This window comes from Aulonocara stuartgranti, assembly GCF_965226115.1.
Source record: "Aulonocara stuartgranti genome assembly, chromosome: 4".
NCBI lineage: Eukaryota > Metazoa > Chordata > Actinopteri > Cichliformes > Cichlidae > Aulonocara > Aulonocara stuartgranti.
Window position 1 is genome coordinate 24465178 of NC_138942.1, and position 26253 is coordinate 24491430.

The 26253-nt window shown below is 41.5% G+C and overlaps 2 protein-coding genes across 4 annotated transcripts in view; both read left to right on the forward strand.

The window, feature by feature from the left end:
- The window catches only part of LOC309704579 (protein shisa-8), a 137786-nt gene that overhangs the window by 37612 nt on the left and 73921 nt on the right, over positions 1–26253 (forward strand). Inside the window, exon 3 of the mRNA XM_082529817.1 lies at positions 11885–12000. Within this exon, the coding sequence (XP_082385943.1) occupies positions 11885–12000 (116 nt within the window). The remainder of the gene's footprint in view (positions 1–11884; positions 12001–26253) is intronic.
- Positions 18568–26250, forward strand: LOC309704580 (uncharacterized protein). 3 transcript variants are annotated; one of them, XM_082529818.1, is made up of 2 exons: positions 18568–19128; positions 21873–24800. In XM_082529818.1, the coding sequence occupies exon 2, from the start codon at positions 22007–22009 to the stop codon at positions 23225–23227; it is 1221 nt and encodes a 406-aa protein (XP_082385944.1). In that variant the 5' UTR covers positions 18568–19128; positions 21873–22006; the 3' UTR covers positions 23228–24800. The 3 variants fall into 3 exon arrangements, 2 of the variants coding, with proteins under 2 accessions (XP_082385944.1, XP_082385945.1); XM_082529819.1 differs by lacking the exon at positions 18568–19128 and adding an exon at positions 20648–21572; XR_014276289.1 differs by lacking the exon at positions 18568–19128 and adding an exon at positions 25960–26250 and having other exon boundaries at positions 21697–23541.

Here is a 26253-nt window from a genome sequence, read left to right on the forward strand (position 1 = left end):
AGGAGACTGGCAGCTGCGCGTGTGTGTTTGTGTCTATCTGCGTGTGCATGAGTGGACACAAATCAGTGTTTGTGTAGGTTAGTCAAATGGCACAACTGTAGGTGGCAAGCGCCATCACACACAATTATACAGCATACAGTCGTTGGAAACAGCAGGGCTTCAGCTCCATGCTCTGTTTCATGCTAGGTTACTGGCCCCTGGAATCATCCACGGGGAGGGGGGGCCTTGTAATATAAACTAACCTGCTGTGACAGTGAAGAGTGATTCAGCCACAAAATGCTGTGGTAAAGACCCAGGGGAGTAAATGCGTGCGTGTGTGTGGAACAATACTGAATGTCTTATTACATGACCGCGGGGTATTTTTCTCACTTTATTTTTAGCATCAAACGCTCTTTGACAATTGAAAACAATAGTGCGGATTTAGTTATACAACAAGGACTGGGCCACGGCAGGGTTGTGAAAAACAACTGTACAGATGCAGTGAATTAGTTTCACAGTGTTTGACTCTATGGCCCTGTTTGATATGCAATTTGACCATGAAAAAACAAAATTGGCCTTCTTCCTCTCGGTGGAGGGAAAACTGTGTTTTCCTGGAAGCGAGAGCCGTGCGGTTTTGCTGAAATTGCCTACAGAAAGAGTGCGTCTTGAATATTTCTTTTCTTTAAAGGTGGCAAATTGCACTCCATCACAAACCACTTGTTAAGCTGATGTCACAAATTCCCACGTGCATGCAGCTGAGTGATTGAGACAAGCAAGTCAGTTGTGGCTTGATTATTTTGGACTTCAACACACCCGTTTGAATTTTCTGTCATGACACAACAGCGAGAGAATAATTGCTTATAAGAGCTTATAAAGATAGCCTTTAGCTGCTCTGCTGCTTCATAACTGTACAAAAGTCTTGAGCTGCACATTGTTTCTTCATATTTTGTAGGAAAAATGGGAAAGAGATGCAGCAATTTATTAAAATATGTACACATGCACACAAAATAGTGTTCAGGAATAGTTCTCCAGGCTTCTTAAAGGTAATTCAAAGCTCTTCTTTGGATGCTGGCTGCTGGCTGCCTTTTATTCTGTTCTCTCTCTAGATGATCCCACACTGCTTTAATGCGTCATGATAAGGCTGATTACAGACCCAGTGAGCAGACCAGAACAGCAGACAGTTTTGGAAAGTTTACTAAAAAAAACAACAAGAGCAGCAATGAGAGGGCACCGGAGAAACCACAGTTTTACAGATTTACATAAGGTGAATCTGTCAAACAGGAAACAGGGAGATAACAGGCGATCAGAGGGAAACAGGCACAATGTGGTCAGTGTAATGATAGTCGCCTTTCCTAAGAGAAATGTGTGGGGAGAAAGGTCTGGGTGGCCCAGTGTGAGAGTGGGCAGGCCGGGACACAGAGAGGGAATACTGGTCAACTAGCAGAAGCAAGGAGAGACAAAGCTACTTTCAGAAAAGTAATTGAGTACACCTTAAGGATGATGACGATCTGACAGGGGACCACTGCAACATCTCCAGAATGAGAAACGGGTGCAAAGGTGTTACTCCAGGATAGCCCTTCCCACAGGTGGACTCAGCAGAAGGACTCGTCCTTTCCACCTCAGACTACAAAAAACAAAACGCAAGATCACCAGTCGCACCACGACACATTAATGTTGAGTTCTGGGCTCTGGGGAGGTCAATCCATGACTGCTCCCCTGTGTGTTTTTCTATCCAGGTATATTTTTCTTCTGGATTAGAAGTGTATTTGGGATCATTGATCATAATGCTGAAAAATTAAGCCAGTGCCATTAAGATGCTTTCCACATAGTGTTGCATGGTGGATCAATATCTGATGGTACTTTTCTGCATTCATAATTACATCATTGTTGACAAGATCTCCAACACCACTGGCTGAAACACAGCCTCAAACCATGGCAGAGCCTCCACTGTGTTTTACTGGTCGCTATACGCACTCAGTGCTGAACTCCTCGGTTAAGATTTGACCAAAAAATTTAAATTTAAAAAAATCAGACAGAATAGTTGAGTAGATAGTAGATAGTTTGTTGGGTTTTTTTTAGAACTGACACTTCTTTTTTGCCCTCCACTTGTCCAGTTTCCTTAATTTTTTAAGTGCACACTGTACACCACGCTGAGATGTGGCACACTTTTCAGTTAATATCTCTTAAAGAGTCACCGTGTTGGTGCAAAAATGCTATTTTATTTCCATCAAACTGTGTTATCTTTGGTGTTTTTATAGACTACAAAAATGGGATCAAATACCAAAAATTCCATTTAAAATTGGTCTATTTGTAGGCAGCAAACAATTGTAGACATGACACTAGTTAATCCCTTGAATTGGTCTCTTTTTTATGCTTTAATGATTCAAAGCATTCCTCTGAAATGAGTCAGGTACAAGGACTGCACAGAAAACGAGTGAAAAAGCAGCCAAGGTTCAAAGAAAACCTTTGAACTGACAGAACTTCAGAGATCAAGGAGCACGATCGCTCACTTTTAAAAAGTGCCAATAAAGTCTGGCATTATATAAAGAAATTAGCGGTGCTCAGGATGTTTCACAGTATTATTAAACACACTGATATTTTAAATCCCTTTTAACACAAATCACATTTTATATTAAATCCAAATGTTTCTAATTCAACACATCCTGTGGGTTTGTTTATCTTCATGTTTTGAGGATTTTAAGTTTTTTTACAGTTGAAGACCGACTGCAGGAGCGAATAGACCAGTGGTTCTTAACCTGGGTTCGATCGAACCCTAGGGGTTCGGTGAGTCGGTCTCAGGGGTTCGGCAGACCCTGCACCGCTCATTTTGTGCACCAATAAAAAACATATCTATGTCTTGAATTTGAAAAAAATCATATTTTATTTTTCACTAAAGAGGGGTTCAGTGAATGCGCATATGAAACTGGTGGGGTTCGGTACCTCCAACAAGGTTAAGAACCACTGGAATAGAGTAAAGGCAAGGCTGAGGGACAGTTAATCTCAAAATATTAAAAAATCTGGAGGATAAGAGGAGTTCCATCAACAGTAGTTTAATGCCATTTCAGGTAAAAAGCAAAGTGGAACACCTTTCATAACTGTTTCCTGATGAAATTACAGCTGTGAAAATGAATATCGCAGGGACATGAAAATGAATTCTCTCTGCCACTGAGGTAAAATAAGGCTACTATTTGAGAGTGGGGTTTTTTTCTTGGAAACTTCACCCACACACCCATGTGCTGCTTTAATTTAATAAATGAATATTGTGACACATCAACAGAGTTGACCTAATAAAAATATACATGTTTTTATAAACTTGTGTGGCTTTCAGTGCAAACCTCTTATCAGCCTGTCAGTGTGTCTCGCACCAACATGTGCTTTCAGTAAAACAACGATCTCTTTCTATAAGAAATTACTCACATCACACACTCCTTGGTGTTGTGAGGTCTCTTTGATTCTATAGAACAATACCCTATAAAAATCACAGTACACATTATTCTATATTTTTTTTAAAGGCAGCTTTGTCAGTCTCCTCAGCTTCCATGTGTGTAAAATTAAAGAGAAAAACCTTGTCAAACACACTGACTAATCAAGCGCCACATGTTTCACCCTTGAGAGGGTTCACACTGCGTGAATATCAGCGCAATTTCCAGAGACTAATCCTTTTCCCTGCAAACGTCTGAATGATCACTAATTGCGCACGACTGAAAGGATTCTACGACGGTAGATGGCTGACTCCATTTGAAGCAATTACCGCACATATTAAAATGCTTGACTGGAAAACACACTCATGCTTGGTTGGTGGGCTCATAAGGGCTTTTAATTTGTCCCTGTTATCAGTCTCAACAGATCCACGCCTGCTAGCTTTTTAAAGTTGATTATGTTTTATCAAATATAATTTCGGGAGATATCAGGAGCAGCTTTTGTGTTTTCTTACTCTGCGGTGTTCAGGAAGTCCTGTTAGGGAACAAACTGGGCATGTGGTGCTTTGAGCCTATCAGACTGCCTGGAGATGTTTCTTTGGAGTTTTCCAGAAGTTCTTCCAAACCTCACTGGAATAATCTGTATTATCTGTAGCAGATATTTTTGTGCATTCTGCTGTTTTTTAAATAGCATGTGCATGAACTTTTATTTATTATTCAGGTTATATAACATCATGTGTTGCAGAGGAAGTCCATTTGGAGTGTATATTTGATAGCATAAAGTTCTGTATGGCTGTGTATGTAAGAGTAGAAGAGCACTATATAAACACAAATCCATTTACCAACGTCATGCCTCCAGAAGGACTCATAGCTCTAGGAAATGAATGAATGAAGGAATTTAAAGCTCACATTTCACAGAGAATATTGGTTAACCTCCAAAATGCTCACTTTGGAAAAATAACCTTAATTGTTCTTATTCAATTACAAACTTAGGCAGGCGCAGGATATAGTGTGTACTTAATGTGTGTCGTGTGTAGGCCTACCCACATGCATCTACCCAACTCTTATCGCTCTTCCCCTTATGACAAAAGGGCCAGATTTCCCTCAGCGTACAGACTGGGGGGATGCTCTTCTGATTGGAGGTCTACATGGTATCTGAATTTTTTTCCCACAATTTAAGCATTTTTCCTCTACGTTTTAGCCGTGCTGCTGTGACGTACCTCATACAGCAATGTAGAGATAGTCAGAAGCAGGAATTAAACGTATGCCTTTAATGCAAAGTCCGATCAGTGTTTGAGCCCTTTTGTGAATCTGAATATGCAGCTCCGATGTCCTCGCATCACTCAGTCTCATTTCAAGAGTGCTAATATTGTCATGGTCCTGGGTCGGTGACCCAGCGCTTTTAGTTTGTTATCATTTTCATGATGATGATTGTTTTAGTTCTGTGTTATATTCGGTCTGCCTCTGAGTCTGCGTCTGGATCTGTCTGTCTATGGTGTCACCCCATCTGTTTGTGAAGCTGTCTGTTTAGATCTGTGTCTTGTTTGGTTCCCCGTGTCTGAGTTTCCTGTTTTATTGTGAAGGTCTCTGTCTGATGTGAGTGTGTTCAGTTTACATTTCCCCTGTCCCGTCAGTTCTGATTTCTCCCAGCTGTGTTGCCCTCCTGTCCCTCATCCCCTGATTACTGGTGTGTATTTAAGCCCTGTGTGTTCTCCTGCCTGTTGTCGGCTCGTCTGCATTCATCTGTCTACCTCTGCGTTCTATGGTGTTCCTGTCTCTGCGGCTCTCTGCCCCGCACCCCTTTTGTATGGTCTCAGGTTTGTCACTTAGTTTCTCCCAGTTTAGGTTTCCGTTTGTAAAGTACTCATACCTCGTTGCCTGTTTTTGTCACCACCACCTTTGTAAATAAAACATCACTCGTATCATCAGTTTGCTGCATCTTGGGTCCTCCTTTTCCTCCACACCACACGGCTCCCTCCGCCAGCCGTGACAAATATCGCAAGTTGGAATAGTTTGTGACAGTTTCCTCAGGGAGGGGAAGAGAAGCAAGGGAAGAAGGGCTGAGGATGCTAAAGGGAAAGAAAAGGCTGGAAAAGAAAGTGGGCCAAAGGGTGAGAGACTGAGAGACGGAGCAGACACAACGGTGAGAGAGTGCAAGACAGGCAGAATCAGAGGGGACAGAGAAGGAAGACAGAGACGATGGGTTGAGGAAGTGATACAGGGAGAGATAAAAGGCTCATAGCAATGAAAATAAAGATGTGGGAGAGATAACGGGTGTGAGTGTTGGGGGGGGGGGGGGGCAAAGTCAGACCCAGAAAGTTGGGGAGATAAAACAGAATTAGAAGAGAAGCGAAAGAAAGAGAGGATGTTTCCAGGGAGATAGGGGGTGCAGTGAACAACAAGTGCTCAACAATAGCCCTCATAAGCATTCTGCAGGCTGAAGAAAATCAAGAGACAGTGTGAGTGGGGGTGGAGGGATGAAAGAGGAAGACAAATGGAGTAATTGATTGGAAGTGGACACGTATTAATGAGAAAATGTATTAGCTAGCAAGCGGAAAATCAAAGGGCAATTGAGATGCATGTGTGGATACATTATGTGGCACACACCATCTAGTCTGTGGGTACTGCTTATACTTCCATGTCCCTTTAAGCCATCAGTTACACAATATCCCTGTGGAAATCTCATTCTTGTTCTCTAACTTCAAACTTTGTGTTTTTAGCCATGCTAGTTTCAACCAAATAATGCTAGAGATAAAGGTCTAAGCTAATAGTCATGATAAATGATGACAATTTAAGTAATAATTTCTAATAAAACTGCTGAGTTGCTCAATTTTTTCCTTTGTTGACAGTAAGCTCAATCTAATCACATTCAGCCCAGAGAGCATGTGTAATATGTGAAATTCCACTAAGTTGAATAAAAAAAAACAGAAAGAAAGAAAAACAGAAAAAAAACAAAAAGTTATTCGGCTAGAAAATTATCCAGGGGAGGTTTGCTGAGCTGGGTGCTTTACAGCAGCACCTCCCTTCATATTCACACCTGGGAGTAGCTGTCGTAGGCAGCCATCTTTAAACAACACAAAAAAAGCCAAAATGTAAAAATTGACAGCTCTCACCTCTTTGTTCTAAGCTCCTCCCACCAAACAAGATTTGAGATTTAAGCCATGCTGTTCAAGGCTCAAGGACTCCATCTAACCTGTTAAACCACCACAATATACTGCTTTAAATGCTTTTCTGGCATATCTGTCATATTATTCTATAGTCTCATCTGGTCTGGTCCTGAGAGTCCTGTGATTGGCTAAAGTCTGCGAAACATCAAAGGTGAAGAGCAAGTTTTTAGGGTGATTTGCATATTGAAAGCTAATGAATAGATTTCAATTTAGATCACATTTCTGTGAAGTTAGTATTTTTGTTTGATTGGAATAGATTTTGCTTAAGATAAATAAACAGAAAAGTGAAGAATGTATTTCCTCAAGGGAAAGATGTAGGACTAGAATATCAGTTTTATAGATGTTCACTGCATGGCAGAATGAACATTACCGGTGACTGCTGACTCACTCCAACAGACCACAAACTTCCAAAAGAAAAAACAAAACTACTGATCCACAAATTTTAGCAGTACAGTTATAACATAATGTCAAGTGTCAAATAATAATAAGCTACAGTATAGCTAATTTTATGCTAAGTCTCATAAAGGATTCAGGATCAAAGTCAGGACACTGAGTCAGGATGTTTAAACAAACAGAAGTTTGGCAAAAAAGTTGGGTTGAATTAAAAAATCAGTAAAACATTCAACCAAAATAAATGTGAAAGGAAAAACAGGATACAAATTCTAAAGGAATAACTAAACTCTATCGCTTGTTATTGAAGACTTTTGCTATTACTTCTATACTTTGAAATTCTCTTTTGAGTACATAAGTTCTCTCTGTCAACTGCCCAAGAGCACTCATAACAGCTGAGTGGAGCTGAGTTGTGAATGCTCCATGCTTACTGCTCTCAGTCCTCAGTTCCCCTCTCTTCTGATTGCAGCAAAGACTTTGAAGGAACGTTAGCACTGATAATGCTAGCGAGCTAACAGCAGATTTTCTTCAGGCATTGCAGGCACAGCAACACACTTTATGTGCTGTAGCATTAATTAGTTTTTCGTGTAAATGAATTTACATTCACAACACGCTGCAAATGTTCCTAAAATGCAGTAGCTAGCACCACAATCACAGCCAACATTGCAAATGTTGTTGCTGGTAAGTGCACGGTTTGCTAAGAACAACCAGCGACAGTGGGGTTGCCAACTTTTTAGCTATCAAATAAAGGACACTGTGGCGTGCCAGAAGCACAATGGACAACCAGCTGGGCATAATACAAATATGTACTCTATGTTCATATTTTTATAATAAAAATGCAGTAAAATGTTGGTATTCAATTAAATCAATACCTCATTTAAAACAATCAATATGGCATTTCCTTTGAAAAATAAGCAAAAAAGAAAAAATGTTTAAATAAAATACTGTAAATGGGGGATTCAGGTACCCTGGTTGATATGCTACGCAGACCAAACGGCACCATATTTTCACAAATGACGTATTATTTCACACATCTGGTGCACATGACGGGTGTCACTGAGGGCTGTGACTAGAGCAGGGCGATATGGCCAAAAATATTTATCACGATATATATTTGAAAATTTGCGATAACGATATAACCGACGATATAATTGATGCGAGACAAAATACAACTCCACAACATTACTAGCGCAAAAAGACAACCTTCCATTTATTTTCACTTAAACAAGAAGCTGGTTTTTATGTACATTAAAGCTTTATAAAAATGTAACAGTGCAAATGCAAATTCCTTGCTGAAAGTTTAACCAAAAGGCATTTCCAGTAGAAATGGGCTGACATATCCTGAGCATAACCATGTATAATATCCACTGAAGTTAAAAAGAGGTGCTTTGCAACATTAAACTGCAGTGTGCAGTACGCATTTTTCGGACCATAAGGTGCACGGGATTATAAGGCACATTAAGCGAAACAAAGCAGTCAGATAAATCAAACTTTATTAAACTCATTCTTCTTGCTTCCTCCACTTCTGTACCATTGATTCATTAATGTTGAATTCTCTGGCAGCTGCTCTATTCCCATGTTGTTGCAGTATATTAATGACTAACCTCGTATTGTGGATGGATTATCTCAGTTGTTCTCCTGACTGAAGTTTGGTCCGTTTACAGCATCCTGCCATGCGATTGCATTTGTCTCTAACCATGAAGAACCTTCACGTTAACTTTTATAAGTGGAAAAGTGTTAGTGTTCGTCCTCCAGCTTCACTGTTTATGTTATGCTAACATAGCTGTGTCGCTAGCGATCACGTAGCACATCATTATATACCAGCTAGCCCAACTTCAGTAACCCTACAAACGTCACTGCTGTTTAGTTTCCTGTCTTCATTTATGTTGGAAGTGATAGCAGAACTGTACGTTTGATTTTTTTCAGAAATCTCTCCGTCAGAACATGCAATATCATGCTTAGGTAACTAGCGAAACTAGCGAGCTAACTTCCGCTAGCTTCCTGCTAACTTCTAACTCCGTTAAATGTAATAACTTTTGTTTTCATGGATGCCTGGAAGTTAAACTTTATAGTTACACCTGGTAAAGCAGCAATGCTGATCGTTTTATTAAAGATGAAAGAATTTAGACAGTTTTTAACTCTAAGTGATGCTGCAGTGTTGTTTGACCTGAAGTATACGGAGTTTAGGACCCAGATTACTCCCAGATTTAAGAGCATCTTAGTCCGACAAATACGACAATAACAACGGCCGCTTGCATGTTCTGCAAAAAAATGTGCTTTGTTGTGTATCTGACGGACAAACACCAAACCAGTTCCACATCACGGAAGTTGCACCATTTTTACAAACCAATTCTGGTTCATCTGTTTCACTCAACAATCGGCCATGTGCGTATGAAAACAAAGGCACTGCGCATGCGCGTTTTACTCCCATTCTATCGCAATATTTCATTTTCCTATCGTTGCCTAACATTATACCGGTATTACCGTGAACGGTATAATATGGCCCAGCCCTAGCTGTGACACAAGTACTCGTCCAGGTAACGGTCAATATAAAAGGAATATTTAAGTTAGAGTAAAGGGCGAACCAATTTTACTCATTAGACGAGGACATCCTGGCTAAAACGGGACAGTTGTCAACCCCAAGCAACAGTAATGTTTAAATTGAAATAGGCAGGTAAGTAACTAGTGTAGGCTACTAGTTATAAGACTGATATACTGCATATACATGAACATTTTATAAAGAAATAAGACACAGGTCACAGTAATGATGGTCGACCAGATAAACAAAAAAAGCAGGAAAAATGCACAAACACATAGTCATCACTCCTTCTAATATAGTGTTTTTCTACTATGGTTGAGCACTAAAAGCATTTTATTCAACAGGTCGGTTCACCAGACACTTTCCACCTGACCATCTGAGATTTGCCTGAGAATAATTTGTTTATATTGAAGCTTTTATTTCTCATTTGAATTGATTTTAAAGAACATTACGTGTACTGTATATGTAAAACTGCTTTACATAATATTTCTACAGGCCTCCAAATCTGCTACCAGAGATCAAACAAGTATTTCAGGGACTTTAAGCATCCACCAATCTGTGTCAACTGCTCAATTCAGATTCATAGAACTAAGTAAATTTTCTGGATAATGGAATTTCAAAATGGCCACAAAACTGATGCATGAAAAAAATAATGACAGACATTAAAATTTTGCATAATTCCTATTAAGAAGTGCATCTTTCCATGTGACTGTCACATAAGAGTTTCCTTTTTTAATTATTAGAATTTAAATTTGATGAATTGAGTTTGAATGACCTGCAAAGACACACAAAGCTGGGTGCGTTCATTGCCTCTTGCACGTGTATTGTGTTTGATTGCACTATATTGTGCTGATGTTAATGTTTTCATGCTCACTGCTCTCATGACCACAGGCAACCATTTCACAGCAGGCTAATAGAAAGACAATTGCTTTAATGCATTTTGGGAGGCTGTGTGAAGGTTTCAACAGTGAGATTAACAGTGAGGAAATATTTATGGGTCTTTTGAAAGCAGCTCTGAGGTCACAGCTGATTTGTTGACTATGTCACAGTAATTTCCTTGTCAAAAACGACACGTTGATGGCGCGCTTTCTCCTGCCATGTACACAAAACACTAGAAAGTTTGTAAGAACCAATTATAGACTCCTAAGTCAGCAGTGGCATAGTGTATAATTCAGTGAGTGTTTCTTTTTCTTTGGCCTTATTAAAAGCAAATAGTGGATTTTAGCAATTAATGGTGATCAAGCGGGGCAGGAATTGCAGTTTTGAAACCAACATTTTCCATCTTCTCCGTCATTTTTCCATCTTCTCTGCCATTGCTTCTCCAAAAATCTTTGCTTAGCTCTTTCAGCTTGTTTGTTCCATGTGACTTATTCTGGACTAAACCTTCTTGCAGACATTACATCACATAAGGTCCATTAATTTAAGTTAAAGTTACAAGTGGGATATTTAGAATCTGGTTAGGCTTAGCATTTTTAATGAATTAAATGTATGCACACCACTGAGAGCAGTCTTCACATATAATATACTGCATGTAAACCCTATAAACAGTAGTATACACGAAGCCCTGCCTGTCATACCTGACTAAAGATGTTTTTTCCCAAATCAGCTGTGCATTTCCACAATTTTTACATACAGCACATCCTGAAGCAAGTAAGGAAGTACCCCCACGATGTAGTACACCCACATGGCCATTATCCAGTGTCTTTAAAACATTTAAAGTAGAGTAACGCCATACTGTGCATCAGATATAACTCTCAGTCCAAGTCTTTGTTTGCAGCTGAAGTTCTGCGTGCTCCCAAAGAGTTAAATCTGCAGGCCTTTTCCTGCCCGTGTTCCAGTTTTCAAGCGGCATCAGAACTTGTTCAAAGGCATCAAACAGTAAAAGACAGCAAGAGGGGAAGCTGTCTTATTTCTTATAAATGATTGACGCTCCCAGCTGGCAAACAACCAGAGACTCATCCTTTTTATCTTCACTTCCACTGTCTTGAATTGAATTCAGAGCATTTTGTGTGTTATTGATGTAAATAATCTTTATCCGCAGGTAAAGCTGTTGAGATAAAGTTGTTTTGCTAAAAAAAAAAAAATGGCAGTTCATATTATATGCACATCCATGTTTTGTTTTGTTTTTTCCAATTTTTATTATCTTTCTGACAGTCCCAGCTAAGCAATCTTTCAAACATTCTCCCTCTGGTCCTCTTTGTTTCAGCGCTCTCTCTCTCTCATTCTTCTATCTTTGCCTCATATCACACTTTTCTCCTCTCTTCTTCCCTTTTTGTGGATGTGCGTGAGTGCACTTGTGAAAGCTCGTTAGGCAATTTGTTTGTCTACTGTCTCAGATTGTGTGCAGGATGCTCAAAGTGTGTAAATGTTGTTTTTCTTCTTCCCTCCAGGACTTTGACAGAGCTTCTGAAGCAACCCGGGGAGGGCGGAGCAGTGGATGGTACTGGTGTTCATCATCCTATAGGCACAAACGGCATCTCTGCCAGAGCGCTGCGCTCCAACAATGGCAAGTTTTGTTTTTTGGCATGTATGAGTTACCATACAAGCAAACTGAGCTGACAGAACATGGCTGATAACATGATAACATGGCGCTACCGAACTCTTAGCTCTAGCTAAAATTTTCACCAATTCAATTTTTAACTATTTAGCTGCAATTTCTAGATTTACTTTGTTTTAAAGATTTGTACACACTTTAAGTTACTATTGATTTAGTGTTACGATTTCATTACCAGATGAAGACCCCAAAGAATTAACTACTAAAACTACTAAAAGTTTTTTCACTTACAATAGTGGATGCAAATAATAAATATGGCCATAGTATTAAATAATAAGATGAGAATTTCTGTAATTGCTAAAGTCTGGAAGCTAAGATAAAAATTCTGGCTTCAGACTTCAGTTTTTGCTAAATTTGGCTCTGCACAGTGGTGATTCTAGGGTTTGTTGGGGCCCGGGGCAAAAATCCTTCCCACCGTCATCACTACTTTGTTATAAATTATCTGACACCAGAAACAATAAAAGTTGATAGGCAACACATTATAATAGAAATGGCAGAGACCTTTTTTTTTTTGGTAATGATAACTAAACCACACTGACTGGTTATGAAGTGTTAATACTGCTTGCCAGCAAGTGTAGCTAGCTAGCTACAGTAACAAGTGGATTGCCGGTATCGTGTCTCTGACTCCTGGATGAGCATGCTCAGTTAGGTCATACTCCAGCTAGCAGAGCTGAACACACTTCCTGCTCGGCTAGCTAACTTAACTAATGCTAAATGCCAGAATAATTTACATGAAATAATGTGATTCTAGTGGAAGTTGCATTACATCCTGTCTTTCTCCCATAGTTAAGACTAGACTCGCAGCATTTAGGTATTTAGCATTAATTTAATTATTATTATCTGCTCCACTCACTATTTGGGCTAAGTTAGGCTAGGCTAGGTTGCTTTATTTGTACTGTAGGTAGATTTTTTTTTTTTTTTTTTTTTTTGCCTGTCCCGTTTGGCTCTTTTGCCATCAGAATTGTTGCCTAAAGGCAAAGAAAGATGCCCAACGGATTTACTTTACCAAATTGACCATCCCAGCCTTGCCGTAATGGTCCATTTGATTCACCTTTTATTGTTTATTTTATTTTCACTTACTGAATACGGGACAGACTTGACTGGGGGAAATAAGGGGAGAAAGAAAGAGGGAAAGAGAAACAGCTGAGAAGAGGGACGGGGGAGAAGGGCAAAAGACAAAAACCAACAGAATGAGCAGAAAAAGAAAAAAAGGAAAAAAATGCATATATCAATCACCTGGATCACCTGCTGAGAAAGAAAAAAGAAAACAAGCGGAAGAGAACAAGAGTAATAGAATAAACAACATCACAATGATATATGGGAATATGACAGTAAATACTAAATATTAAACATTATTGTGCAGCACATAAGATCAACAGAACAGTGTGCTTTGAGGTAGGAGCCAAAAAGGGTGTAGTTTGTGGGTGTGATCACCCGTGTGTACACCTGTGAGCATGGACGCGCTTGTTTTTTCAAAAGGTTCCTTCATGTAATGATCTGCTAGAGGGTGTGGGGGGGCCACAGCCCCGTCCTCCAGGGCATGAAGCAGGTATGGAGGAGATCAAAACTCCAGACATCCAGAGGCCCCCAGAACACAAGAGACCAAGGTAGATTTTTTTCTACAGCAAGTAAGGTTATTTCATCCTCACATGCACATTTTAAAACAAACACAGACAATGAACAAAAGATAAACATGATGTAACATACTGAAGAAATAAATAGCAAATAATAACAGAGAACCCACACCGCATCACGCGGGATAGCAAAACTGTGATTCCTATTCTCCTCTTTTACCTTTTTCTACTTTTTTTTCTCTCCCTGAAGTATAACTCTTTCATCATTGTCATTCGGTTTGTTTAAACTGAACTATGCTTGCCACTTGCAAACAGAGTGAGTGGAGTCAGGCAAAGTCCCCTTAGTGAGGTCAGGTCTCTTCTACTGTCATTGTAAACTTTGCACATTGCCTTTGCTGAAGTTTGAAGTTTGTCAGCCCTCAGGGTCTCCCGTATTGACCTGGGGCCCCAAGTTGTTTGCCTGGTGGCAAGCAGTGCTTCTGGCTCTGCATAATGTCAAAAAGACCAGAAATCTTCAGGGAAGCTTAGTCCTTCTCTGACTGCTGTTCAACAGCAAGGGTCAGCCAATCAGGTAACAGAAACTGTTTCAGCCAGTGGATAAACTAAATGTGGATTATTCTGAACCATGAACAGTGCAAAGCTGCTAACTACAACCAATACAGAGGTGGAAATGAGCATAGTATGTTTTCACTTCTTTTTCAATTATGCAATCGTGTGCACAAAATAATAAAAACTTTATGGAGGACTTATGTTGTGTCCAGATCCATACAGTATATCTAGATCGATCAGATTTTTTATTCAAATGTTATCCTTTTTTTAGCTAATCATTGTTATTCAAGTATATTGCCTGACAAGTTCCCTCTAAATTGCAAGTATGTCCAGGGGATTCAGAAACAAGGGGCTGGATCAACTGGAAGGATTTGAACAAAGTTTAACACTGACTGTGGCACTCATCATCCTCAAACACACAACAAGCTCAGGAGACACTGAAGTTCATCATTTAAGCACAAAGTTCATGGAAGCATAATATACAGATACGCACACACATTTATATTTCTGTGCTGCTCTTAATTTCAAACTAGTGAACAAGAAAAGACACTTTACTCTTATACTCGCACTCTCAGCTGGTGCGTCTTCATCACACACATAAACACATACATGTCTTTCATGGGCGGGGACGTGCAGGGACAGACAGGTCATATTTAATTAAGATTTAATTAGCTGTTCCAGCTCCAGACCCACAGAGGGAAAACTGTGTGACCCATCTGTCTGCCTTCTTCTCTAGACACTTGGATCACACACACACACACACACACACACACACACACACACACACACACACACACACACGGTATACATGCTTAATATAACCCTCTGCTTCTTCAGTGGGTTGAGACCTAAATTAGTGGACATATTTCCTGAGGGCTCATTTGTGACAAGACTGATGGCGTGTTTAAAGGACAAAGGTCCCTGTTGGCTCACAGTTCTGCTCTCACTGTCGAACACAAAGAGAAAAAGTTGCCTTTTTGTCCAGTTGTATTTATATCCAGGTTGGCTCTCTATCATGTAGTTTTGCACCAGAGGCAGATGTGAAGCCATATGATGATAATAAACACAACTCACTAATGATGGCTGCTTCATTGGATGTAAAAGCATCTATAGGATGTCCCAGATGTTCCTCTCTGCTTTAGTTCCCATCAATTATTTGCATTTCAGAGTAAAAGTCTGTTTGTTTCTCTCACAAACCATAGAGGCAATATTCATCCACACAGCTACAAAGGGGAATTAGTGGGACTTCTCCCTTTACTTTCATCTTCCCACCACTGATGTAAACAAGTTTTAGCCATCTTTTTCACCACATACTGTGCTTATCAACTCTCAGCTTTATTCTGTCATCATCGTCTCCTTCTGTAACTGTACTCTAACACAATGAGAGACAAGCAAATGAACAAACACAAATACAGGGAAGCACTGGATCACCTTGACAACACCTACTGGTTTTGTAGACTCTAATATTTATATTTTAATCTAAATGAGATCCAATTTTAAAAAGTGGACATCATGCTGTCTTAAACCAGTGATCAAGACTATAAAGGCATCAAGACAGCATCTACTAAGATCATAAATCCTGTAAGCAGTAGGCAGTAGGACTTCACTCTACAGTGGGATTTCTTTTAGTAACAAGACAATTTGCCCCTTTTTGCTATTTGTAAAACAATCCAGGTTTATAAGGTACTTCTGTACTGATATCAATCTTCTTTTATGTAACCTGTGAGATAAATACAACCATACAACCAACTAAATGACCTAAAGAAACAGTGCAGGTGTGAGCATAAACCAACTTTAAACCACACGACAGAAGGGATGTCAAACATCTACACAGGCATTTTGACATTAGCCCGCTCATATTAGCCACACTCTTTTAATATTTCACGTGTGCAACATCACGCACAGCACCACATGTTTTAGCAGCATTTAAAACATCATTTGATTATCAAGGAATAACAAATACACATACAATATGTACAGCACCAGTGTTTAACTTCGCGTATTGCACTGGTCTCGGTTTTAACTGTTTTCTGAGTGTTTTTGCTAACTGGTAACAAAGCACACACTTTCAAATCAACCCAGAGTGGTTGACTCTTAAGGGAGTGAGAAATCATGTAGGAAAAAGGACAAACCAGTGAATCAGAGTTTAAATTACCGTAATTGTCGGGCTATAAGCCGCTACTTTTTGCACAAGCTTTGAACCCTGCGGCTTTTAGTCAGGTGCGGCTTTTCTATGGATTGTCCATGATTTTTGTGATATCGTAAGACGATTTGTTTTGTTTGTTCTGCTGTTGTACGGCACTACGTTGCCTGGCGGAAGGATCGGGGTTCAAGAGTGGTATGTTGGTCACATGTCCATCCGCCAGGCAACATAGTGCCGTACAAGTAGCGCGAAAAACAAACTTCAAAGTAGCGCTACGCATTCAGCGGGAGTCGTGGATGACCAGCGGCGATAAACTTGCGAAAAGCAAGTTATGCTCAACACCACCAGTGGATTCTGACAGCGTGGAAAAGTGTGAAAACATCCACGATCACCAACGGATTTCGAAGGGCTGAATGCTGCATGATGGAGAGGAGGACACCGCCACGGCCCTTCAGAGGGTGTTCGACTCTGACACTGACAATGAGGATTTCTTTGGTTTTGAAAGTGACAACGAAGGAAAGAAGCTGAGAGTGGATGACGAAGCCATCCTGAGCCTGTTCGTTTCCGACACTGGAGAAGAGGACTTTGGTGGTTTTAGTGCGCAGGAAGATGGTGGTGAATGACTGACTTTTCTTCTTGTTAAAGCCGTGTCACTGCACCTGAGCCTAAAAGGTAGTCCGAATCTATTTTTCTGGTGTGCTGTAGGTTACTGTTATGTACTACATTTGTTACTCATTTATGAAGCACAGCACATGTGCAAATATGTACCCATAACTTGTTTTTCAAAATATTAATAAAAGGGGTGTGTCTCCAAACAGCCATCTCTTTCCTGACAATTCGCTTTGTGCATATTCTCTTACATATGATAAGTCAACATTGAAACACCTGCGGCTTTTGGTCAGGTGCGGCTAATGTATGTACAAAACAGGATTTTCCCCTGATTTTAGCTTGTGCGGCTAATATTCAGGTGCGCTTTGTAGTCCGGGAAATACGGTAGACAGCAAGCTAACAAGGGGAAGGGAAAGAGAGGTGTGAAATAAGCACAGACATATGGAGACGTGGTGTATATCATCTAGAATGGGGTACAATAAAATAAAGCCTTCCTGATCCTGCTGGGTCAGCTGTCACATAATCACCTCTTAATTAAACACTTTTAATCCTCCCGGCCACTTAGACAGGGACAGCGACAAAGACAGAGAGAGAGGAGGGGGCATGAAGGAGACAGAGAGAAACTGGGACCGGATGCTTTACAGAGGTGTGAAAATTCATAAGAAATTACTGGAAGTTTGAGTAAATGAGCTTTCATGTATAATAAAGCTATTTTGTTTCATGGTTTGAATTTTGTGGAACATTAATAGAGCTTTTCATTCCAATATTATTCAATCTGCTCCTTTTCACTGTTATAAAGAGTCAAACTCACACTCGAGCCAATCACCACTCACCCAAACAGAGTTTATTTGTAATCAAATCTAATCAAATGCATTAGAATGTCATCTGTATCCAGCCATTGAAACATTTTAGCAATGACAGCAGTCTGTAATGTTGATTCATTGAGTGGGTCTATCACTTTGCACCAGAGTGAAATAACTTGACAGCTATTTTGTCCCCTGTGGGCTCCACTATAACCTTTTTTGTGACCTTTGCTGTAGTGCGTTTACTATACTCACATATCAACTTGCACAACTAACAAAATCCTGTGTCAACATTTATATCTGCATGGAACTGCAGATTTTGAACTTTGACAGAAATTTTAACTTGACACAATAAATAAACTACTGTGAAAAAAGTCTCGAACCACCCCAAATTCTTTATATTTTGCTTCCAAGGAGTCGGACTTTCTTGTGATTTCTCCAGGCTCTCTGAACTTCTTTTACAGGCTCTCGTCACGATCCTGGGCCATTTGACCCAGTGTTTTGAGTTTTAATATATTTTGATGTTTATGGTTTATGTTTAGGCTCATTAGGTTCTCTAAGTTCATTTCTATTATGCTTAGGTTGCTGTTATTTTTCATTCATTTTTCAGTCACTGTGTTTAAGTCTCCCTTGCCCTTCGTGTGTTGTCATGTCTGCCTCTCATTATGTTTCCTGTTTTATTTTGAAGAGGTCTGCTGTCCCATGTTCATTGTGTCTAGTTTCGCTTCCCCTGTTATGTAATTATGTTCATTTCAGTCTGCTGTTTCCCCATGTGTTTCCACTTTCCCTTATCACCTCCTGTGTGTATTTAGTGTCGAGGAGGGAAATTATTGTACTGCTATTGTTAAATAATTGTCATTGCATTAATAATATAATCTGCAGCATGGATATTGCATTCCAAGGTTTAAACAGTGTCTCTTTCAGAAAGACTGAGTTGCAGGCTGACAGGAAGTTGTATGCAGAAGTGAAAGCAGGAAGTTATTTTGAGCCGCAGGCTAAGACGAGGCTTTAACAATGTAACAGATAGCTTTAAGAAGGCCTTAAGCAGCTATGACTATTTTATACACAATGCATATCTGTGCTTATTAAAGAGTTGGAGCTCGGTCAATTAATTGGGGGTCGGAAGCTTTGTTCGGCGCGATGTTCGGACAATCTATTGTGCAAGTGACTTGGAGCCATAGAAGGAATCGCAATACATGCTTACAAAACACTTATATCAGGTCATTTTATATTAAGGTTTTAGTAGAGGTTCTTGATTAAAACATTTATTTAGTAGAAGACATACACATAGTCTCAGTGAGCTTCTGGTCTGGTAAAAGGTCAGAAGTGCAACAGGTGAATTGAGAAAGAGCATTTGAGGACGAGACACAGACAGTAGGTGAAGAGGTGACACAAAGAGCATGTGAGGTCAACACACACACACACACACACACACACTTTAAGTTAGATTTATTTAGAGGAGAGGTTAGTTATGTTTGGCTGTAACTGCAAAATTGTCTTGGTAAAAGAGGAACCGTTTCTTGGTGTCTCGGCAAGAAAGAGGAACAAGACAAGAACTGAAAGGTAGACAGGAAGGGCTAGCCATGAAAATAGAAGATGATTTTCTGGGTGAAAAGTCATGATGATGTTGATCTGATCTATGTATAAAATGTGTCTGTGACGCATGAAGGGGCGTCAGTAAACAAACCCTGATGCTATAAAATATCTGTTCATGCTTTGATTAAGTCGAAGACTACTTCCTGTCTGCGTACAGAGTTGTCTTCCCACGCGTGTATTCATTAAAATCATCGTTTGACTTCACCCGGCCGGATCGGTGTGGTTATTCTTCGATCACCTCTTGTACCCTTCCTCAATATTGAATCTTAACATTTGGGGGCTTCGTCCGGTTATTGAGGAGGGAGAGTTGGAGGTTTGGACGGAGAAATCCGGGGTCTTGGGTGGTCTGACGGGCAGACATGAATTCCAGTGGTCTAAGTGAGTGGGCATAAGCCGGCTTATCCAAAAGGTAAGGCACTACCTGTTGAATTATTTCCAAAGTGTGCCAAATTGGACATGATAAAATTTAAGTCTACTCACTGAAGTTACTGGTGGATGTCTGTTTTGATTTTGATGAAAATCTCATGAGTTGAAGCAGTTAGAGTTCTGCTAAGAAGAAATGAAAGTAGTTAAGAGTCTGATAAGAAAAGTTTAAATACTGGGTTGAAGTCCCAAAGAAATTGAGTTAGAGTCTCAAGTAGTTTGGTAGGGAATTGGTTATTGTGTTGGTTAGAGTCCAAATTTGGTCATAAGAGTGGACCTGAGCGGTCATTTTGTGAGTTGGAGTCTCCATTTGACCACTAGGTTGCACCTGCTTCAGTTATACACTTGTTTCGGGTGTTGATTGTTGTTTCAAAGTATTATAAATTATTCTAGAACGGCAGTTCGAGTCTGCTAGGAAGCGCAGAGCCCGGAGGTTACGCTCCCTCCTTGTCGTGGACGCGCGACATTGACCTCTCGGCGAAGAGGGTTAGTTCAGTGTGGTTTAGCTGTGGGGTACAGGGCATCCCGGAATTAAGCTAGGAGTTAGAGTCTCCTTACCGTTTGAAACGGTATCTGCGCTTTTTTGGCCAGCAGAAGTGGACTTCGGGCGTGTAACTTTAACCTAAAACTTCAAAAAGTTTGGGTTGGTTGACGCTTTTAAATTGAGTTAGGGATTTTAGAAATGAGGCCAGAAACAGTTAAAGTCTTGATACTGGTTAATTGATCGCAAAAAACTCAGGGAGTTTATCGGTTAAACTGTTATGTTAAATTTGTCGAAATTCGATAGGTGTTAAAAGGTTTAAAATCTGTGCAGTTGTAAATATAAGACGTCTTTGTAATAAGAGATCTCTGTGTGAAAGGAGTCTGAGGCAATGCTGCTGCTATTTTTAGATGAAGAGTGTGTGTGCATGCAAATGAGGCAGCTGATGCAGAGCGCATGAGAGGACTATGCTTTCGGTTTTGTGTGTCATTCAGCTCTATAACTATTGTTTGCAAATGTGGATAAATGTCTGCAATTAAAATGCTGGCTTAGTAAATAATAACATTGTAAATATATGAATGGTGACAGCGTTTCAAAATAGAATATAAGAATTGTTTGTGTTTAAAACCAACGTTTAGGTAAAGAAGATTTAAGGTGGATTTGAAGGCATAAACAAAAAATAAAAGGGTTACAGTCTGCAAGGGTTGTTAATTCATGAGCTGACTGGATGCAGAGTAAGTGGAGTGGTCATCCTGAGAGGATTGAATGATGCTCTAACTCTGTGGTCAAGTCAGACATAGGCTTTAAGCAACCATGAGCCACTAATAAGCGTGACAAATTAATGAGTATGTGTAAATTGAACTTGTTAAATAGCTTTGATAGGAGTAACTCAATGAGCACGCAATAAAGTGGACTTTTTAGGGGCAGTTTATCACTGACACCATAAAAAGCAACTTAATTAGTAGTTCAATAACAAATTGTAAAGATAACCTTTGTTATTTGATAAGAGAGAGAAAATTCAGGTTACATATAGTGAATAAATAAGGAAATGTTAATCTCTGCGTCATTCCACACTGAAATTTCAATTGTAGGGGATCATTTGGAGGTGAATTGTGTAGGACACGGGGAGACAGAAGAATCTCCCCATGAGTTTTCGGTGTGCATAGAAATTGAGGAGGCTGAACTGGAAGCCTGCCTGGGTCGTTGTTTTTGTTTATTTGAGGGTCTGCTGGAAGTTTGTGAAAACGACCACCTTGATATGTGGGAGCCTTCTCGGGCAGCGATTTTTTGTTAAACCTGTGGCAGGCTGTGCAACATGGAGAAAGCTTTGACATAATGTCATAAAGGTGATTTCTTGGTTTTAGACTTATTAGTACGGGACAAGTTGAGGGACCCTTGAGGGTGTGTTGCTGTAAAGTATATAAGGGACGCGCAGCGCCGTTAATGGGTTTACAATAAATGAAAAAACACTAATCCGAGGAACTATTGGAGAGGTAAGTATACGGAGGTGAGCGCGTTGCGCATAAGGGTTGCTGGTGTCATATATTAACACTTTGAGGGCGAATAATTTTGATTGAGTGTCAACGCTTGAGAACGCGAGGACAGCGTCTAAAGTGCTGGGTTAAACTTTGTGTATCACCGAGCAGGGGAAGAGGAGCCAGTGGTTGCGAGAACAGCGAGACGAAGACTGAAACCGAAAGTTAAGCGTGTCTGGGTGACCTAGACCAAGAAGGTGGAGTCGACCAACGCCATTGGAAGAGGTAAGTCTGTGTTTCAGAGAATGGCTGACAGCTCGGGTGCGACACCTAGTAGGAAAAGGGGATGCAAACCTCTGAAGGATCAGCTCGAACAGCTTAAGAAAGCTGTTCGCTTGGCTTCCCCTGGAGTATTAAAATCAGCAGAGAAAGAGTGCCAAGCGATGGAGGTTGAGGTAAGTAAACCTATTATATCCCAACAGAAAGGGCTGGGTGATAAAATACCTCTGAGCTTGGTGTTAAAAACTGAAGGAGAAGTGTATGGACAAATGCATGAGGCCCTACGTGCGTCCATAGAGGCATTAACGGCATTGGAGGTTATAAAGCAGAGAGTAATGCAGGGAGGGCCAGAAGAGGAGAATGAAGACCGTGCGACGTCATCAGAAGAAGAAGACGATGAGGAGGACGAAGATGGAGGAGCTGAACCCCAACCAAGTACAAGCCTAATTTTGAGGAAAAGAAGTGTGAAGAGAGACCAAGCACAGAGACAGCCCATATTTAAGAGCTCAAAGGGGAAAGGAAAGTTGAGGAAGAGTAGAAGAGTGAGTTTTGAACAAGGAGCTCCTGACCCTGGTTTAAGTCTGCCTCTAATAGCAGGTCCAAAGAACGAACCAGTTTATCGCGCCTATAAGGTGAGAGATTTGGAAGCATTGGTTAAACAACTTCCACCAATAACCAAGGGAGAACATTGGGAAGGAGAAGAATTAGCGCTGGGCGACTTTCGCGCTTTGGCCGGACGTTGTATGCTGGGTGGTGGGTTAGCAGATGTAGAGCAGATAGCTCAAACAACCAGATATGCAAATGACCTGAAATATCATGAGGTGCAGAGTGACTTAGCAGATGCAGTTCGGGAGAAGGACCCAACTCCTAACTCTGGAGCCATTCCAAAAATTATTTGGGATCCCAAAAACACACCCAGAGAGTGTTTAGCTAAAGCAAAGGAACAATGGTTGTTAGGAACAGGAATACATCCGGGGAAGGAGGGTGAAAGTAGAGCGTGGTTTCGTTCGGCAGTGCTGGCAGGGCTGCCCAACCAGGTTGCAGTTGACTTGGAAAAGAACCCAGATTTTGCCGTTGCAGACTCGGTGCAGTGGGAGAGACATGTGACCCACAGACTTCAGCAGGAACAGGATTTGACGAACAAACAAAAGAAAGAGTTAGATGAAGCACAGGCGCAGCTGCTTAGGCTGCAGCTGGGTGAGGCTCGCGAAAATATAATGCGAAGAAAAAAGAACCGAAAGAACTAAATAAGACTATAATGGTGGCAAGGCCTCAGCCCGATCCTGTGCCTGACTGGCCAGATCAGGATCCGGGTCTCTACCCTGATGACCGTTGGCCCGCCAATGCACCAAGGCAGCGTCAACCCGTAGGGAATTGGGGGACCGGTGGACCGCAGAGAGGGCGTGGTGGATCCGTGAGGGGAGGACAAAGGGCTCGGAATCCGGGGAATCCTGGCAGTGTGTCTTGGACTGGCTGTTACAGCTGTGGAGCAGAAGGACACTGGTCCCGAGAATGCCCTGAATCGCAGCGAAATTATCAGAGGCGAGGCTATCAACCCCAGGCACGAGGAGGCCCAAGACAAAGAGTTGCTTACAGGGGAGCACATCAAGCTCCAAACCCGAATGCAGCACCAGCCCCCCAGTACCCAGTAGCCGACTGGGGCTGGGAGGGGGAGCAATACTGATGGAGCCCGGAGAAACTGAACAGCGTGGGGACGGCAGAACCTATGCTGTCAATGATGATGATCCAGCATTGACAAAGCTGGGAAAACAGACTTTGAAGCACCAATATGTGGTGTCCTCACAGGTGCCTGGAAAATCTCATGGGCAGGGACCTGCTTGTGAAACTGGGATCACCTTCAAAGACTCAATATTTAGTCCAGAACTCTGAACAACCCACTGCCGAAATCTACTGGGGGAGGCTAGTGGAAGAAGGCATTCTGAGACATTATCAGCTGTGGAAACCCTGGATAATGAGCCTGGCCGTCTATTCCCCCCCGCGAGATCCTTTCCACGTTACACTCTTTTATGATAGGGAAGATAATGATATCTATCGGGAACAGTTCCAGTCTGATCTTGAGGGACAGACGTGGAATGTGCAAACACATAACATTTATGTTGGACCAGAAGGTGTGGCCGCGGCTGTGAAATTTACTGATGAACAACTGCCTTGGTACAATGTGGGAGAGGATTCAGCCCCTCACATTACATTGGCGGTCCACGAGGGTCATGGGCCAAGAGATCTGGGACCAATGGTCAAGCGGGCGCTGGACAACGCATGCTGGCAAAGCACCCAAATTCCAAACGTTTGGTATGCACCAAAATGTAAAATATATCGCATAACTTGTTTGTCCAACGATGCAGTGATCTTAGAACATAAAGAAATCTCCAGAATACATGGCAGGGAAAGAATGGATCATCCTGATGCAGTAGCTGAGCTCTCAAAATTGCCTGGTACTTTGTGGTCCGCAGGGCCCACAGATGTAGGTCTAGCTAACTGTTCGCCTGTCCTGTTCCAGCTGAAGTCTGACATACCATTTAACAGACCATAATAGAAGCACAAAACTGAAGACCAAAAGTGGTTCACATGTATTGACCTAGCGAATGCATTCTTTTGTCTCCCACTGCACGAGTCACTCAGAGACATTTTCTCATTTACATACAGAGGCCGCAAATTTAGGTACACACGCCTACCACAAGGCTTTGCACTCTCACCAGGAATTTTTAATCAGGTGTTGAAAGAGGCATTGTCCCCATGTCAACTGCCAGGGGGCTGTACATTAATACAGTATGTTGATGATCTTCTTATTGCAGCCCCGTCAGCAGCGGCCTGTACGGCAGCATCGCTCGTGGTGTTGAACAAATTGGCGGAGTGTGGCTTCAAAGTGAGCAAAGAAAAACTGCAGTTGGTCCGGCCAGAGGTAACATTCCTGGGCCGGGTGATCGCACACAGATCAGTGGGGTTAATGAACACACACAGAGACCAAATTCTGACACATCCAAAACCAAGAACTGTGAAGGAGTTGCTTTCCTTTCTTGGCTTGACAGGTTACAGCAGGCAGTTCATTCCGAACTATGCGGGTAAAACGGCCCCTTTAAGGGACCTGATCAAGAAAGTTGGTGTTCGAAATCTGAAGGCTGAATTGCCTTGGACGCCGGACACAGAGACAGCGTTCATTTCACTAAAACAGGATTTGTCAAGAGCCACAGATCTGGCCACACCTAACTATGATGAGGCATTTTATCTTGATGTTTCAGAAACAAAGGGAGTTGTGAATGGTGTGTTGTTTCAGAAAAAAGGGGGAGGTAGGGATGTACTTATGTATGTTAGCATAAGATTAAATTCAACAGAAGCAAGGCATCCCACATGCACACAACACGCAGCAGGAGTAGCAAAGATAATTCAGAAAACAGCACATATAGTGAGGGAACACCCACTGAAAGTGCTTACTACACACAGTGTAGTGGCCTATGTGAACTCACAGGCATTCACAATGACTCCACTGACGCAACAAAGGTTCAGCAAAATTTTAGAGGCGCCAAATCTGATATTCACACATGAAGGAATAAATATGGCAGACCTAATGGGGTCAGGAGAACCACATGACTGTATTAAGAAAGCCCAAGTTGAAGGAAAAATCAGGGAAGACCTAAAGGCAGAGCCCATACTTGGAGCTGAGGATTGGTTCACAGATGGATGCTGCCACAGAGATGAAGAAGGATTGAAAGCCGGCTATGCTGTAGTCTGTAGAGTAGGAACTGAGTTTCAGGTGAAAGAAGAAGGAAAAATCGAGGGACAACAGTCGGCCCAGAGAGCTGAAGTGATAGCCCTAACTCGAGCCCTGAGGTTGGCTAAAAACATGAGAGTGAACATCTACACTGACTCAGCATATGCGTTTGGAGCAGCTCATGTGGAACTGGCTCAGTGGAAGAGAGCCGGGTTCAGAACGGCCACTAATGCACCCATCTGTCACAAAAAGGCCCTGGAGGACCCAGACGAGGTAAGTATTATAAAATGCAAAGGCCACTCACAAGCAGACAGTATGGTGGCAAGAGGAAATCAGAAAGCTGACGAAGCCGCAAAGGAAGCAGCGGGCTACAAAGGACAGAGACAACTGGTGCAGGTAACCCCAGAAGAGGAGGTTAGCACTAACAGCATGGAAGAAGTTAGACAGGCTCAGGAGGAGACATCCCCAGAGGAAAAGGGGGTGTGGGAAAACAAAGGAGCCTGGCAAGATGGCGGTTTGTGGAGGGGGCCAGATGGGCGTCCCGCT

Excerpts from the sequence above, each read along its gene's own strand:
- LOC309704580 (XM_082529818.1), top strand. The coding sequence starts at position 22,007 with ATGGCTGACAGCTCGGGTGCGACACCTAGTAGGAAAAGGGGATGCAAA.